The sequence below is a fragment of the Sporothrix schenckii genome (assembly GCF_000961545.1).
Source record: "Sporothrix schenckii 1099-18 chromosome Unknown Cont47, whole genome shotgun sequence".
NCBI lineage: Eukaryota > Fungi > Ascomycota > Sordariomycetes > Ophiostomatales > Ophiostomataceae > Sporothrix > Sporothrix schenckii.
The window spans coordinates 2,882,542-2,898,526 of NW_015971148.1; the positions used below are offsets into that span (position 1 = coordinate 2,882,542).

Here is a 15,985-nt window from a genome sequence, read left to right on the forward strand (position 1 = left end):
CGTCCGAGCAGACCAAGTCACCATGATCCTCCCTGAGCATAAATACTCACATCCCCTTTTGTGGCGTGTTTTTCGCTCATCTTTCGTCGAGGAGGCAGCCCCGGCGCATCTACTTTCCAGGACTACCCCAACCTCGTTGGGCGTCCAATGAAGGAGAGCCCACGATGATTTCACGTTCACGGGGAAGCGGCGAGTGACGAGACGTGCCTGCTGGCAACTGATACAATGTTGTTGGCCGCACAGGGAAGGCCGTCTGAAAGCGCGGGGGACGAAACGTCGTCCAACAAAAGTACGTTGGCATACAAAACCACGCGATTTGCTTCGAAAGAAACACAGGGACGGCATGCCAAGAAAAGCTTAACAATGAGCAAGATCTGGACAACGTACTTTTTGTGTGTGCAAATTGCAGACAGGCAATATTGTTTCGCAACATTTACTACAACCTGCGCTTTGATGGCGCAAGTCCTTTGAAACGCCCGGTTTCAAAACACTGGATAAGCGAGGGCAACGCAACATGGTAGCATGGCAAGGGCAATGAGCTCAGGCCCCAGGAAACGAGACGTGGGCCTTGACACGGCTGACCGTCGACAGCGATCATTACGACAAAGTTCATTTTATGGACGCAAACATAGCAGTCAAGCACCCCGTACAGCATAATCAAAGGGTCGTACTTCGTATTGCAGCTATCCATGTTTTGTTGACCACGAAGCACTCCACATATGCTCGCATAGTTGGTCCTACTGTCTGTCTCTGTGAACATCATCTCGCCACCGTCGTTCCTGCTGCCATGCTCGCCCTCGTATGCCCCATCCCATATTCGTCCTTGTAAACAAATGGCCATTCCAGACAATTGAACATCAAATGAGAGTCGCGATGGTTGCCGCCTGCTCCGGACTGTGATGCTCCGCATTCTTTTGGCCCTGCTTGGCCCTCTTTTCGCGCCCGCCAAAGAGATTGTCAATTGTAGCAAAGATGTCGTTTTCGTCGTCATTCTCGTCGTTCTCGTCGTCCTCATCGTCGGCGTCGTCGTGCACATCCTGCGAGAGGGCAACGGGCTCGACCGTGTCAATGGTGTCTAGCAGTGATGCGCTCCGCGCCGTAGTATGCGCCCTAATAATCTCCGTAGTCTGCACGAGCGGTTTCGCCAGTCCACCAGGTAGTTCGTGGGTCGCCTTTTCGACCGCAGCCTGTACTACCTCGTCCTCTTCGTCGTCTTCTCGCTTGATGATGATCGTCTCAGGAACCTTCTCGTCCCGGCTCTCCTCGCTCGTGGTCGACAAGATGTCGTCCTCCATCTCCGCCCAGGGGAAATTACCATGGTCGACAGCATGCCCGTTACCGCCAGTCTTGTCTGCCATGGACGTTTGCAATTGGCGGAGCAGCTTGGCCTGCTGGTGACTGAGCTGGCCACGATGGATGGCCCGGCTGCTCACACGCCCAGTGAAAAAGTCGTAGTCGGCGTCTTTGTAGGCTTGCTCGCCGTCGTCGTCGTCGCTCTCCTCAGGCTTCTCAGGCTTCGTCTTTGTCGACGCAACCATCTCAATCACGACGTCACTCTCCGACTTGCCTGGCGGCAGAGTCCACATCGGCTCATACTCGCCCGCGTCCATGTCGGCCCCCTCCTCCTCCTCGCGGGACCCATCGTATGCCGAAATGTCGAGCGGGATGCCGTAGTGCGTGGGCACACCGTTCACTACGCGGTATTCCATGGCACGTAGCTCAGAAGCTGTCAACAGGCGGTCTGGTTGACCCGTGTTTGTCTCGGTGGGTTTCGTCTTGTTGTCCGTTGCCTTCGCTTTGTCGTCACACCCGATGGTGTCGGCCGCGCAAGCCGAATCGGCTGTCGTCGCAAGGGAGCACAGTTCACGCGAAAAGATCCATGGGAAGCTGATGAGCGGCGCACTGTGGTGACTGAGTCGATCCTCTGGAGACGCGGCCGACGTCTCGTTGTCAATGTCCGCTGGGACGGGACGCGCGCGCTTCTTGGCCAGAGCAAACTCGTGCAGGGCAATGCGAACCTCCTCCGACGTAACCTTGTACATGGCAGCCAAGAAAGGCCCTAGCTTCGCAAGGTCCTGCGAGTCGCCCCCGGCCTCGCGCAGACACACGCGTCGGAATCGCGTTGTGATCACACGGAAGAGACGCGCCAGGTTCTCGGCAGCTTTGTAATCGGAACCGACACGCGGCTTGTTCATGGCAAAGCCAGACCACATCTCAAACTCGCTTTCAATGTCCTTTTGCGCCATGGCACGCCGCAGCGCCAGGTCGTACTGCGTCTTGATGCGCCGGGCACGATGCATGAGATCCGCATCCAGGTCGGGATACTGCTCGAGGATGCGCTTGTCAAAGGGCTTGTCGTACGCCGGCTCAAACGTCTCCACCTGCACCTCGTCGTAAATTTGGCCGAGCGCCGACCTCGAGTGGTACGTTCGCTTGAACGTCCGGCCCATCCAGTGCGGCCAGCCCTTGGGCGCGAGTCGGTGCGGCATGAGCGCGGGCACGCCGGTCTTGGCGTAGTCGACGGCTTGCGAGTGCAGCTGTGCGAGCTCCAGGCAGCGCGGGTTCATGGCGCTGTCCTCGAGCTGGTCGGCATACGCCCGGTGCGACATGGCAATGCGCGGCAGCGTGTCGTGCTTCATGTGCTGCACGAAGAAGGAAATGAGATGGCGCGGCGTCACCTCGTCGACGTCCGGCTCGCGGGCAGCATCGTAGTTCATTGCATCGTAGTTCCAGAATTTGCGCAGTGGGAGCAGGCGCTCGTCCCAGAAAACAAAGTAGTCATCGCCGTCAAGGTCGCCGCCCGAGCACATGCTGGGAATGTCACGGTCACCAGTACGCGGAAAGACGACCACGTCGCGAAGGTGGTGCAGGGCCGGTACGTCGACGGCTTCCACGACCCGTAGATCGCCCGGGTGAAGCGATGGGTTGCGGCCAACCAGGCAAAAGCCGGTGATGACTCTGTACGTTTGGCCACCCTTGGCCGCACCAACGTTGTGTCTGTTGTTGCTGCCGCGCGTCAAGATGTGGACGCCGCCCTGGGGCTTGCTGGTCAGGTCTGGGATTTGTAGAAAAATCTGAGGGAGCTCGGGTGGCTCGGGTGGCTCGCCAGCACCGTTGCGGCGTATCCCGCCACAGGGTTGCGTATGGCCACGCAGTGTATCTGTCTCGTCGACGCACCCCAGCACAAATGCGCTCTTCTCGACGCTGATGCGTGCCTTCTCTTTGAGCGCCTTGAGTGTCCAGGACCTCCAGAGCTGCAGCATGGACCAGACAAAGGGTTCGTCCGACGTCATGAAGCCGGCCGTGACCATGTCGGCAATCATGGGCGTGATGTGGTTCTGGTCGACGCGCACCATCAGTTGATCCACCGCCTTCTGCGGGTCGTTCATGACGGCATCGAGACCGGCCAGTTCCTCGTGGAGCAAGTCCAGGAAGACGGACAACGGGACCCCGAGTGTGGACAGCAAGATGATGGTCTGCTGGTTGAGGGTCGCCGTGGCAGTCTCCGAGCAGCGGATGATCTCGAGGATGTTGGCATTGTCCAGAGTTGGAAACTTTTCTTGCGACGGCCGGATTTGCACCACTTGACCAGAAGGCACATCGGGCCAGACGACGAGGATTCCCTTGCAGCCGCCCATGCGGAACTGCACGGCAGAGGGCACATTGTCGACCCGCAGATGGCTGGCAATGACGCGAGCCCACCACTTGGAGATCTTGCCGACGCCGTCTGTGAAGCAAAACCGTCCGTGTTCGACATCGGCAATGCGCTGCACCGTCGTCGGCACACCAAAGGTAGGCACAGGCCGCGTGGTCGACAGGCACTGGCCCAGCCGTGCTGCATATTTGGCGACGGTTTTGATGCTCCGAAAGTCGCCCATCCAGTCCCGGATGTCCTGGCACGAGACAAGCTCGGTCGGCGCAAAGAAGTAGGTGCTGTTCTCGCGCAGCTGTGAGTTGCCAAAGGCCAGGAACTCGAACCAGCGGCCACCGACGCAGATGCCGTTTTTCAGGGCCCGAAAGGCCCGCACGAAGCACTCATCCGTCCGCCTGCCGTCACGACCACCACTGAGCCGCCCAATGAGGAGCTCGTCTGTAAACTGCACACGGAGAAAACGGTCGTGGTGCTCGCGGAAATGGCGCAGCACGCGGTTTCCGGGTTCGAGTGCGGGCGTGGAGTAGATGATTGTGGTCGGGGTCACGATGGCTTTGCGGATGTAGACGGCACGGTCTTTGTCGAGCGACGCATCGGGAGGGGACTTGCGCCAGTACGATGCGGCCCGGGGATCGCGGAAGATGCTGTGCGGCTGGTAGATGCGCTTGCCGCGCTCGGCCACATACTCCAGCATACGTGTGGCCCGATCCGGGGTCAGGGCTGCGAGACTTTCGAGAAAGACGACGTCAAGCGTGCTCTCGTTGAGAATGTTGTGCGAGATGCACACCTCCAGCTGGTACGCAACGTCGTACGAGAGACGGCGGGAGAGGTGATGCATGTTGCTGGCCGCAGACATGGGCAGAGCGCCGTGATCAGCCTGCACACAGTCCCACATTGTCCGGTCGTCGCGAGGCAGGAAACGGAACTCTGGGCAGGGCTTGGCACGCAGGTCGTAGTCACGCAGAGCGCCAGCAACGTCCTGCCAGTCGCCCGCCGTGGACGGACGGAAGCCCAGGCGAAAGACGGTCCATCGACCAAGGTCCACAGCCTGCCCCTCTGGGAAGACACCGTTCAGCGAGACGGACGCATCGCGGACGGCGCGCTGGTTCATGGTGAGGTACGCCATGCGGACCCACTGCTCCATGTTGTTCCAGCTGGTGCGGCCGCTGCCGTGCGTTTGGGTGGCGTCCCGGGTGATGCGCCAGTACTCGGGCGGCGAGTCGAGTGCCAGAGCGACGCAGAGGCGTCCGCCAGGGAGCTGCTGCTCCCAAATGTTCTTGACCCAAGAAAAGCGAATGTCGATGCGGTACTCGGCCTTGAGACGGCGCGGCGGCGGACGTGGGTTGTCGTTTGTGCCTTCGCCGCTGTTTGGTGGTGACGTCTCCTCCAGGACGCGTGTCACAAAAATGGATAGGTCGCGGCGGCTAAAGTTGACACGCAGCTTGACCAGCACGTCCTCACCGTCGTGCTCAACTTGGTCCATCACCATCATGGCACGCTTCTGGCGCATAAACCCCTGGCCAAGCAGGGCTAGCTCGATCTCCTTGCGGGCCGGGACCCATTTGTTGAGCGGCGTCTTGACGCTTTCCTCCGTGGCCGAGCGGAAGCCGTAGTTGTCGACACGAGCCGACACCCTGGCAATGCGGTATGGTGCCGTGGTATCCTCCAGCTCGAGACGCCAGCAGCGGTCGTACCAGTAGTCGTGGTCCGGAGGCACCATCCGCACGCGGGCGGTACCCGAGTGCTCGCCGCGATTGTCCTCCAGGATATCAATGGACGTGATGGTTAGCGGCATCATGGACTTGTAAATATCGAGAGTGGTGGTCTGAGGTGGGAGAGAGCCGAGTATGAGGGTCATGGAGACAAAGCCGCGGCCGCGCCAAGCGGCAGGGTGAGGTGGCTTGTTCTCGGCACCAGAAGGCGGGTTCTCTGCGGCACTGCCATTCTTAGTGGTGCTGCCATCGACGTGGCCGGCCATGGTGGCAGGTCAAAGGATACCTCGTCACGGTAGCATGTGTATCGTGAAAATGTAATGTGACGAAGGGAAGTGGGAGAGGTGAGACGGAGGTCAATTGTTGAATGGGCGTTTGTGTCTTGTGGAATTGTGGGGCAAGAGACGAGGGAGTGGCCTACCACTGGGGACATGTTTGTGCACAATAACTTACCTATCGTTTTTTTCGCGATCTTGTTTCCCGCCCCGGTCTCGCCGGCTGCTTTGCCGACTGCCCCTTTCCCAGCTCGGTCCGGGTTGCGTCATCATCCGGCAACGAAGTACCGGACTCCGCAGAGTTGGACGAGTCAACCCCCCCTTCATCCTCGTTCTGGGAGTGAGAGGCAGCCGGCTCGGCAGCTGACGAGGTGGTATGGGGTTGAGCTTGGCCGTGGTACGTGTTGAGGTACTAACCGAACAGTGTGTTGGCCACCAGGATCACCAGCGTCAGCGCAGCGGTCACGAGGATTGTCGTCCACTGCGTCGTCGTCTCTCCCTTCCTACGGCACTCGGCTAGCTCGGCTTCAAGGACGCGGATGCGGACCTGGTCTGTGTCGGGGGGGGAGGGGGGGGGTCACCGTACTCGTCAGGAAAGTCGACATGGCTGTGGTTGTTGTGGTTGCTGCTGATCCTGGTGTTGCTCTGGCTCAGAACAAAAAAAAAAAGAAGCTGGCGTCTCTACAGCTCCTACGAGCATCGATTCGAATTTGCTTTAGGTACAACATACGTGGAGACGTGGGCATGAAATTGCCCAAAATGGAAGGGACGCGTGAAACATTCTATTGAGCGCGCGGATGTACGTGTAATTGCCCAGAATGGAAGGGACGCGTGAAATAATCCGTTGCACGGGGTGCGGTAAGCGCACAGTCAACGCCATGACCATGGCCAGCACCGCCTGCCATCCAGCTTGTCTATTCGTACAATCTAGTAATACCAAGCTATTGATCATCCATAACGAAGTCCGTCAACGTAGGCGGGTCGTGCACCATGATTACCCGTCGCATAAAAGTCTGCCAGGCAGTAAGGAGTCGAATATAGTCACGGTCGCTACAACCTACATTTAAAAGGTGTTAAAGGGATGATAGGACGTGGTGGTTAGCACTAGTTAAAAGCCAGAGAAAAAAAGAACATAAAAGAACGAACAAGAACAAAACAGTCGATCATGTATCACGCTTACTTCGATGCCATAGTCTATAATTGTCCCTTCTGTGACGAAGCACGTGCTGCAAGCCCCTGACACGGCCAAACCCACCAACATCGGCACAGCAAGATACGTACTCCATGACTCCTGGATAATTAGGTTCCTGTGGCCATAACGCCATACTGTAGCCTGAAAGACGAGTACATACAATCATACGTCGCCGTCTCTCACTCAGCACAAGTGTTGTGTTACGTGTGCTAACAACTCCTTGAGATGAAAAGGGCCGGTTGCCGTTTTGACTAGCTGGTCGCCATCCCCCGTTTCCAACGTTTTGTGTTGTCCGCTGTCTATCCAGCATCATCATCCAGTTCACCAAATTCGCCAAATTCACCGCAAAGTCATCCAGCTTCCCGACAACGAGCCCATTCTGATCCTCTCGTTCCACGCCATGTCCGACACAAGCGAATACACGGTTGTCGGCGACGGCCCGTTCTCTTCATCATACCCGGACCTCAACCCCGACAGCAACAAGAGCCTTGAGAATACAGTCAACATGACCAAGGAAATGCTGTCGTTCATTCGGAAGAGCATCCTGAATACGCACAAGCTTATTCTCGACGATTATGTTGCAGCTAAAAATAAAGAGGAGGGCAAAAGAACGGCCTTCCGGCAAGCCGACAGGCTCGTCAACATACTAGAGGGACTGGGCGGCACGATCGCTCTCTTGCCTGAACAAGGCTACGATCAAACGACGGAGCTGCTGGTCAGCATGTTGGTGAAAGTGAGCGCCACGTTGGCCGCCGACGGCGACGGCGACGAGGTGGACGAGGAAGATGCATATTTTTCCATGTGCTCTGTACTCATGCACAGATGCAACGTTCAGATGCAGCTGCTCGCAAAACATTCTAATTTGCCGGCCCAAGCGGATGTCCTAAAAGGACGTCTGGTGCAAGAGCTCATCTGGGATGTCATTAATTTCCACGCGTTCCGTGACCGATGCTTCGCACATGCGGCGGCCAAGCGTCTGAAGGAGCTGCTTCCCAAGTATGCGCAGTGTCTGACAGCGGTCTATGGATGTGCAGGCGACGAGTCAAGAAATTACGTTGAATATGCAAGGTCTGTGGTGAAGACGCTGGACAGAGGGAAGCAAGAGGAGGGACAAAAAGAAGACCAAAACAAAGACCGAAATGTCGACCAAAAAGTCGACAAGAACAATACGGCTTGGTATTGGCCGTGGAAAGACTGGAGGTAGCATAGCAGAGGACATGATCATAAACACGGCAGAACGGCAGATGGACAGAACGACGGACACAATGGTAGACTGGTCTTGGTTTCCTTACTAAAACCAATACGTGTCCAGGACACCGCGAAAAGGTACCAGTTTTACCTTGGGTTGAAAAATTAAATACCAAAACATCAAGGCAGTTACCTGTGTCGAAGTGGAAGGCATAGGTGTGCTGGTCGCTGGAAATCGCGGATAAGTGCGATAGTGTCACGTCGTCATGAACAGCGCCTCGGCTCTCGAACAGTCTGAATCCCTGGGTATCGTGACTTTCATTTCAGTCTCGTACAAGAGGGAGTCGTGTCTGGTTAGCTTAAGAAGTTTATACAAACCTGGGTCTGTCTGTTTATCAAGGCAGTCCTGAAACGCAATGCGTGCAAAATGGACTCTGCCAGTTTGAAAAAAGGAGAATGGCGAAATACAAACAGAAATACGAAAACCAATGCAATATGGATGTTACGTGGTAGGAAACACGAACAAGTGCCAAACCGCCGCCTGCAACGATACCGACACTACGATGATGTCAGTTGAGTTACAAACAATTCAGAGAACGTAAACTGTTAGGAGAAACAAGAAGGCGACATATGTGAGAATAGCCATAGAATATCAGTGATATAAATAAGAAAGAATGGAAAGGAAAATAAATACCAACGAAAATTAACGGCCCTCACCCCGAGCGATATTTCCGCATATTTTTCCATTCCCACATTTCGTCGACGACGATGGTCATCCACATTCACCGACTGTACCGTGAATTATGATATGGTTGCCCTTATGACGTATAGATAAAAAAGAAATAGGGAATCGATGATATGATGCAAATAAACAGAGAATAAATGGATCGAATATGAAATAAAATAAAAAAACCTTTCAGTCTTCTCCTCTCACTCTCGGCGCACCTGCTTTTGCACAGCTCGTCGTGTCTCATTCCAACCCCACTGCTACGCCTGGACAAGGTATTGCTGGTCAAAGATCTTGCCAGGGTTCCTATATGGTTAGTATTAGCATGGAGGTAAAGGGGAGAGGCGAGAGGCGGCGAAGAGGATGACATACAAAATCCAGTGCGGGTCCAGAGCCGCCTTGATGGCCTTCATAACGCCCAAGGTCGCCGGCCCGACTTCGAGCAGGAGCGAGTCCTTCTTGCCCCAGCCGATAGAGTGCTCTCCCGTGCAGGTGCCCTCCATGTCCAGCGCGCGCTTGACCATGTTCTTGACACACGCTTCGACCTTGGCGCGCTCGCCCACGTCGGCACGGTTGTAGATGATGCTCTCATGGAAGTTGCCGTCGCCAATGTGGCCCAGAATGCTGGCAAACAAGCCCAGATCGTCCATCTCCTTCTTGCTGACCTCGATGATGTCGGCCAGGCGGCTGAACGGCACGGCCACGTCGGTGCTCCACACCTCCTCGCCGGCCTTGCGCAGCGCCAGCATGGACCACAAGGACTCTTTGCGCGCGGACCACAAAAGCTTCTGCTCACGGGCGTCCTTGGCAAACTCAAAGTTGGAGCCGCGGTTGCGAGCTGTAATCTTGGCGACGTTCTGAATATTGTCGCGCACGCTGGCCTTGGTGCCGGCAAACTTGAAGAAGAGCGTAGGCATCTCTTTCCACACGCGGGGCGCGGTGGCGCCACCAAGGTTTACGACATGCATCTGGACCTCGTCCATGATCTCCATGGCAGCGACGGGTATGCCGGTCTGCATGACCTCGGCGGCAGCCGACGCTGCATCGCGAATGGTGGGGAATGTCACAACGGCCACGGACAGCTCCTCGGGTATGACGGTCAGCTTGAGCGTCGCTTCCGTGACTAGGCCCAAAGTGCCCTCGGAGCCGACAAAGAGACTGTTGAGGTTGTAGCCAGCAGACGACTTGCGTGGGCGGCGGCGGGTCTTGATGACGGTACCGTCGGCCAGCACGACAGTCAGGTTGATGACCCAGTCCTTCATCGTGCCGTATTTCACGGCATTGGTGCCGGAGCAGTTTGTACCGATCATGCCGCCAATCTTGGCGCTCGGGCCAGGATCAATGGGGAAGAAGAGGCCGCTGTCCATAGTCGCCAGCTGGTCGTTGAGGTCCTGCCAGCCGATGCTTGGCTGCACGACGATGTCCATATCGCTCTTGTTGAACTGTATGATCTGGTCCATGTAGGCAAAGTCGACGCTGATGCCACCGTAGGGCGCGGAAAAGTTGCCTTCGAGACTCGAGCCGCCAGAGAAGGGGATCACCGGCACGCGGTGGGCGTGGCATATACGCATGATGATGGATACCTGCTCGGTAGACCGCGGATACGCCACGGCGACCGGTAGGCCGTCCGGGTTTGTGCTGGACCATTCGGAATAGCCGTGAGCAAGCAGATCCTCTGGGTCGGTGGAAATAATGTCATCGCTGTTTTCAAATCCGGCTGTCTTGATCTCCCTGCGGATATCATCGATGGCGACCTCCATGCCCCGCATGTCGGCGTAGCGCGATACGGTCGTGCGCTCGCTGTCGAGTCGCATGGCCGCGCCACCGCGCCAGCCGCCAAAGTAGACGGCCGCCAGACCCCAGCCAGCCAAACCAGCAGCGGCCGCAGCGGCGAAAGCTCGCTGGCCCGTCCACCAGGAGATTGGGGAAGCCGTCGCTGTGGTGCCAGCCGTTGATGTTGATGGTTTTGGTGTTGACCTTGACTTTGTTGCCGTCGGTGAACTTGACTGTTGGCGCCGGGGCGCAAATGCAGAGAATGTTCGTTGCCTGATGAGTCTGGATATTGGTGAAGTATTTCGTAGCGTCTCTGTGGCTGATGTTGCCGGTCTGCTGCAAGAGCGGGCAAACGAGGCTGCCGCTCGGCTTAGGACGGGTGAAGCCATCGTGTAATTGTTTCTGCAATTTGTATTCCAAAGTTGCTGCCACCGTTCATGTCAAGGCCAGAAAGAGGCAGGACGACAAGAAGGACGAGGTGTGACTGCTCTGATGCCCTCTTTTACCCTTCTCGTGATTTCGGCTTTCCCTTTCTATCTTCCGAAACAAGACTGTGCCGTGTTGAGCGACAAGCGCGACCGATTTTCCGGCACGACGTTTTGTAGCCGGGGGTCCTTGGCGGTACGTATTCGACTTGTCATGCGCACTGGCGCTTGGATCACAGATGCTGGTCTTGCTTCCCTTTTCCTTTTTCGTCCTTCTGGGGTTGTCAAGGATTCTTGTTCTCGACGAGTCGTTGCATTGTCTGCCAAGATGAACACCCAACTGAGGAACACAGATACGTTATAAAAGCAGAGTTATGTTCGTTTTCCCTCCCGTTGGAAATGTGCGGAACAGGCCGTGGATGGCACAACGGCTTTGGTAAAGAGGGGAACGGCGCTCTTTATGGCGTCTTCGTTCGGGCCTACTTCTCTTGAGGACCCTCCTCCAGAGCCACCGAGTTTGTTTTCGCTTCTCTGTACTAAATCGGAGTCGTTTTAGTTCCGTATTGTAAGTTGTGGGGAGCGGCTTGTCGTTTAGTATCAAGACCCTTCCAGAACGAGGGGTCACGAGGGACGAAAGTAAGCGAGCGACAAGGTGTGAGCAGCGAGAGATAAAGCAACAAGAGAAGAAAGGGGGCAGAGTAGATGTGTAGAAACAAGGGAGAAAGAAAGAAAGAAGAAGAAAAAAGAAAAAAGGAAAACCAAGGGCGAGGGAAAAGAAGGCTTGGGCTCGTATGGAAGGCTGGCAAAAGAATAAAGTGCGAGTGATGAGATGTTTATATAAGAGTGGAAAGGGTCTGAGCTTCCTCGAACTCTTCCTTTCTTCTTGCCCCTCTGTTCCACCAACACACGCTAGCTGTACAGTAGTTGCTCTTCTGTATGGGGACACGGCTAGGTACAGCTGGGAAGGAGACTGCCAACTTACACGATGAAAGGCCTTTCAGGACACAACCGAAAGGAGAAAAGAACACACGGGACAAAGGCAGCAGAGCGCAAGGCCAACTGAGGTTCGGGAGGGAGAGAATTCGAAAGTTGGCCGTCTGTAGGTCGGTAATCTGCGGCTGGAATAAAATAGAAAAATACGAGAAAAGAGAAGATGAAAAGAAAAAAAGGGTCTTTGGAATGTCGAGTGAATCCAGTATTTTCTCAACAGCTGGCAAGGGAGGCCACCGCAGAAACAGTGCGAGAGGGTCTCCGTGACAGACTCCGTTGGGCACGAGTGGGCGTTACGAATCGGGTAACTTATATTTGTTGATGGGAAAAGTCTGCATGCGAGGGTCTAGAAGCTGAGAGGCAGAAGAAGATGAAGAAGTCTTGGTGACGTAGACGAAAGTCTGGATGTCCTATTCAAGCCACATCTGTGCTCGGTTTGGTCTTTCCTTTTTGTGGACGAGCTTTTTTTTCTGTTTGTGTCCATCGTTCTTTCGTTATGTTGCTATTTTGGTGGTTCTTTCCCCGAAAGGCGAAAAAGAGACAATGAGACAGGCGCGAGGGAAGGGGCGAGGAAGCATACGGAAAGGAGGGGCATTGAATGGAGCAATTACTGGCTCGGTATTGTTTTGACACGGGTGTGCTCTGGAAGGAGGCACCGTCTTTTGCTGGTCTTCACGCCCACAGAGCTGTTTCCTATATTGGAAGTGTTTGACTCGTCTTCATTTGCTGCAGTCCCTTCCTTTTGAGCATCTTTAGCCGTCCGCTCTTTCTTTTTGTACGCCCTACCCTTGTCAGCCCATGCGTGGTTGGTGCTTTCCCTTTGTCGCAACCCAGATTCCTAATCTCACGACGTTGCATTTTTGTGTGGGAAGAGATACAACGAGCTGGCTACCCTCCGCAGCAATGACACCAGAAGCGCGGTCGCTTGCGGCGCCGACATGTATGGGGAACGGCCCTGTGTCTGGTTGCAGAGCTTGTTCATGGGCCTACTACGTCTCCGCTGCAGCGACATGCGCCAAAACGACTCTTTCACAGGCATTCAAACAAATGTAAGTATTTGCACATATACCAGATATTCATACCATCAGACAAACAACGCTGCGGAACCCGGTCTTGGTGGCTGGTTATCGGCTGAAGGCACTCATTGCGAAACTTGCACTGACATGGGAACCCAATCGGGCGCCGACGACATACAGGAGGTATTGGCTTTTGTGGTGAGCTGGAGAACACTTTGTTTTGCTTTTCCCATGCCTCCTCCTCGTTCGTAGCCCTGTTGTGTTCCCATCACACCGCTGTTTTCTTTTCCTTTGATTTATTTACTCTATTTTTATTCTTGCCTGCAGCCCCTAGTTTTACGTTCTCTGTCCTGTCAGTCCGGGTGACGGTTTCACGACCTGCTGTGGCCAGTGCATATCCAATACGACACAAACGGGTTGTCGGCTTACCAAGACCAACAGGCTCTTACCAACAGACACAGGACATCGAACGTGAAGTCAGAGACTATAGCGCACAGAGTACGACATACAGGAAAAAGAAATCCACACGTCCCGGACAGATACGAATATGCTGTACGACTGTGGCCCAGACCTAGACTCAGACAATTCATTTTCTGGGGCAAAGGCGGGGAACCGTGTCAGCGTGCGACCTAATTACAGCTCAGCAGCAAAGCAGGTCGCACGAGGTCGCACGAAATGAAGAGTCAGTCAAATGGTGATGCCTGTTGTGCAGCGTCCAGCACCACAACATCCGGGAGTGACTGGAAGTAAACGGAGAGCCAACATGCGTCTGCTGCTCGGAGTGAAAAGGAAAATAGTTGACTCCAATGCGACCACAGCATTGTCGCTCTGGACTTTGAAACACCGGACGGCGAGGCCGACAGTCGACGAAAAACAAGGCTGCAGCGACTGTCGGTGAAGGCAAAAGAGGCAACGGTCGAGGTGCATTTCGTATTGTGAGAGCGCACACCGAGCCAAGCTGGCAATCCCTGTTCGGTCACATCCCACATTGGGACCAGTTGGCCGCCACAGGACACATTTGTGGCTGTCTGCGTCGGAAACCCATCACCGACGACAAGACCCCTGCTGCCCAGCCCGCTTGTCGGCCGTTGCGAACGGGGAAAGATCTCCACCGCCACCGGGGCGAAAACAAATGAGAGCAATTTTCGACATACGGAAGCAGCCCGTTTGTGGATTTCATGTTTCACTGAGTACATCGTACGGAGTACATCGTGCTCCAGTTGTTCCTTTTGATTTTCAGAATGACTCGGAGGGCTGCGGATCAGCATGATATGTGACAGACCTGGTCCCGTGCCCCTGGTACGACAGCCAAGAGAGAATGAGGGATGCCAGACCGTTGCGGGCTGCAAAGCGTGCAGAGCAAATGGCACGAGACAGGCGCCCCCTCGAACACGGCAGCTTGTGCCGAAGAAAGCAGCACTCTCTTCCCCTCACCCGACTGACGTTCCCCATTCCATTACTCTTTGTATGACTCTGGGAAGGTTGCAGCCCGGGCGTGTTCTCTCGTCGTTTTCGGCCCTGTTGCCTCTAACGTACTGTGAATTACCTCGAGCCTGGTAACGAGCTCTCCTTGCCATGTTCGGAGTATTACTCCCTTCTTGCCTTGCTGTTCGTCCTACTATATACTCCTTTAAAATTCCTTCTCCTCGTTTTGGTGTCGTATTGCACCTGCAAAATGCACCATTTGATGCACTGCACGCCTCACCTGCACGTCCGCTGTACCACGTGGTCCGCAATTACGGATTGCAGCCGATCTTTTGTGGGATCCAGCCAGCGATCTCTTCTGTTTCTTTGGACTCTTTTTCGGGGTGCGTGGACCGCTTGATGTTGTGCTCTTGAGTGTTGTTTTCGTCAAATGCAGGTAGTGGCCACGAGACCACTTTCTCGTAATGGGTGGAGGGCAAAGAGGGACTGCAGACAGAGTATGGGGATGCTGCAACGTTATACGGGGTGCAGCCGGTGCTGCGAGAGTATAAGATGCTAACCACAAGCATCGCTCCTACGACGCACAGAACCGATTTTGCCGTCGTCCTGAATGGAGGCATCCGGGCGTAGCTGCAATCTGCTGTCCGTTTTCTCTCGCTTGCATGCCGTGCCGCAGGCGAGCTGACCACCACGAAAAGACAAAAACGAATAATCACGCCGTGTAGGAGAGAGACCAAGGAACTCGAGTCATTCTTTCTGCACGGAACATGTATGTTGGGCAGTCACGAGATTACAAAACTAAAAAAACAAAAAATAAACATAACATTTTCCCGGTACATGAAACCCGGAATAATTTTGCGTTGAAAGGCCCGCGAAAAATTCTATTACATCGTTTTCATGCACTGCATCGCCTCGGCAGGCAACTGAACGGACGAGGCTCTGCTGGGTAAATGGGAACGGAGACCTTGTGGCAGAGTTGTATCTTTCAGCGGGCAATGCGCTTCCTCGCCCATGGGATGATTATGGGTAGTGCACACGGCAAATAATGGTCAGAATTGTAGGCAGATCGACCGGTGTATTTGTCAAGCAAAGCTAATTCTCTCAAACACTTAAAAGATCCCGGGAACAGACGACGCGGGAGACCAAATACGGCCTGGATTGGTCTCGACCATGCCGTACCAGCAAGGTGCACGTCGACCGTTCCAGAGAACATGCGGTGACGGAAGGACAAATACAAGGAGAAAACGCGGCAGAAGTCGAGAGCGTGGGATGGAAACAGTTCAACTCTGGGCTCAAAATGGCGCAATCGAGTCTACCACGATATCCTCTCAGATGCCATCTTCTCGGCCCTCCCCTCGGTACGTCTAACATAGGACTCTCGTTGTTAGTCGTCCTGTTACATAAGTAGGAGGATGAGATGGGGGCACATCGTTTTAAGGATATGTGAAGCATCAAAATTGGCACGACTCAGTCCAAGACGATACTCAGTGAATGACGCAAGAATGCACCGAGGGCGTGCAGAGTTCCGCTGCCGAGATACGCCATGGAAAGGTTAAGCAGATTGCCTCGTAGCATTGCCTCGTAACATTGCCTTTTACTTTCCTCTTGTC

At 54.9% G+C, this 15,985-nt stretch overlaps 3 protein-coding genes across 3 annotated transcripts; 1 reads left to right on the forward strand and 2 right to left on the reverse strand.

Annotated features, from left to right (window-relative positions):
* Positions 1-857: 857 nt before the first annotated feature.
* Positions 858-5,630, reverse strand: SPSK_02932 (RNA-dependent RNA polymerase 1; the record flags this gene model as incomplete). The annotated part of the gene is made up of 1 exon (XM_016729780.1): positions 858-5,630. One exon carries the CDS (start codon positions 5,628-5,630, stop codon positions 858-860), a length of 4,773 nt encoding a protein of 1,590 aa, XP_016585463.1.
* Positions 5,631-7,231: 1,601 nt separating this feature from the next.
* On the forward strand, positions 7,232-8,035 carry SPSK_03583 (uncharacterized protein; the record flags this gene model as incomplete). Its single annotated transcript, XM_016730420.1, has 1 exon — positions 7,232-8,035. The coding sequence occupies one exon, from the start codon at positions 7,232-7,234 to the stop codon at positions 8,033-8,035; it is 804 nt and encodes a 267-aa protein (XP_016585464.1).
* A 971-nt stretch (positions 8,036-9,006) lies between these two features.
* SPSK_03195 (D-lactate dehydrogenase (cytochrome)) lies at positions 9,007-10,908 on the reverse strand (the record flags this gene model as incomplete). Its single annotated transcript, XM_016730036.1, has 2 exons — positions 9,007-9,052; positions 9,119-10,908. 2 exons carry the CDS (start codon positions 10,906-10,908, stop codon positions 9,007-9,009), a joined length of 1,836 nt encoding a protein of 611 aa, XP_016585465.1.
* Positions 10,909-15,985: the final 5,077 nt, after the last annotated feature.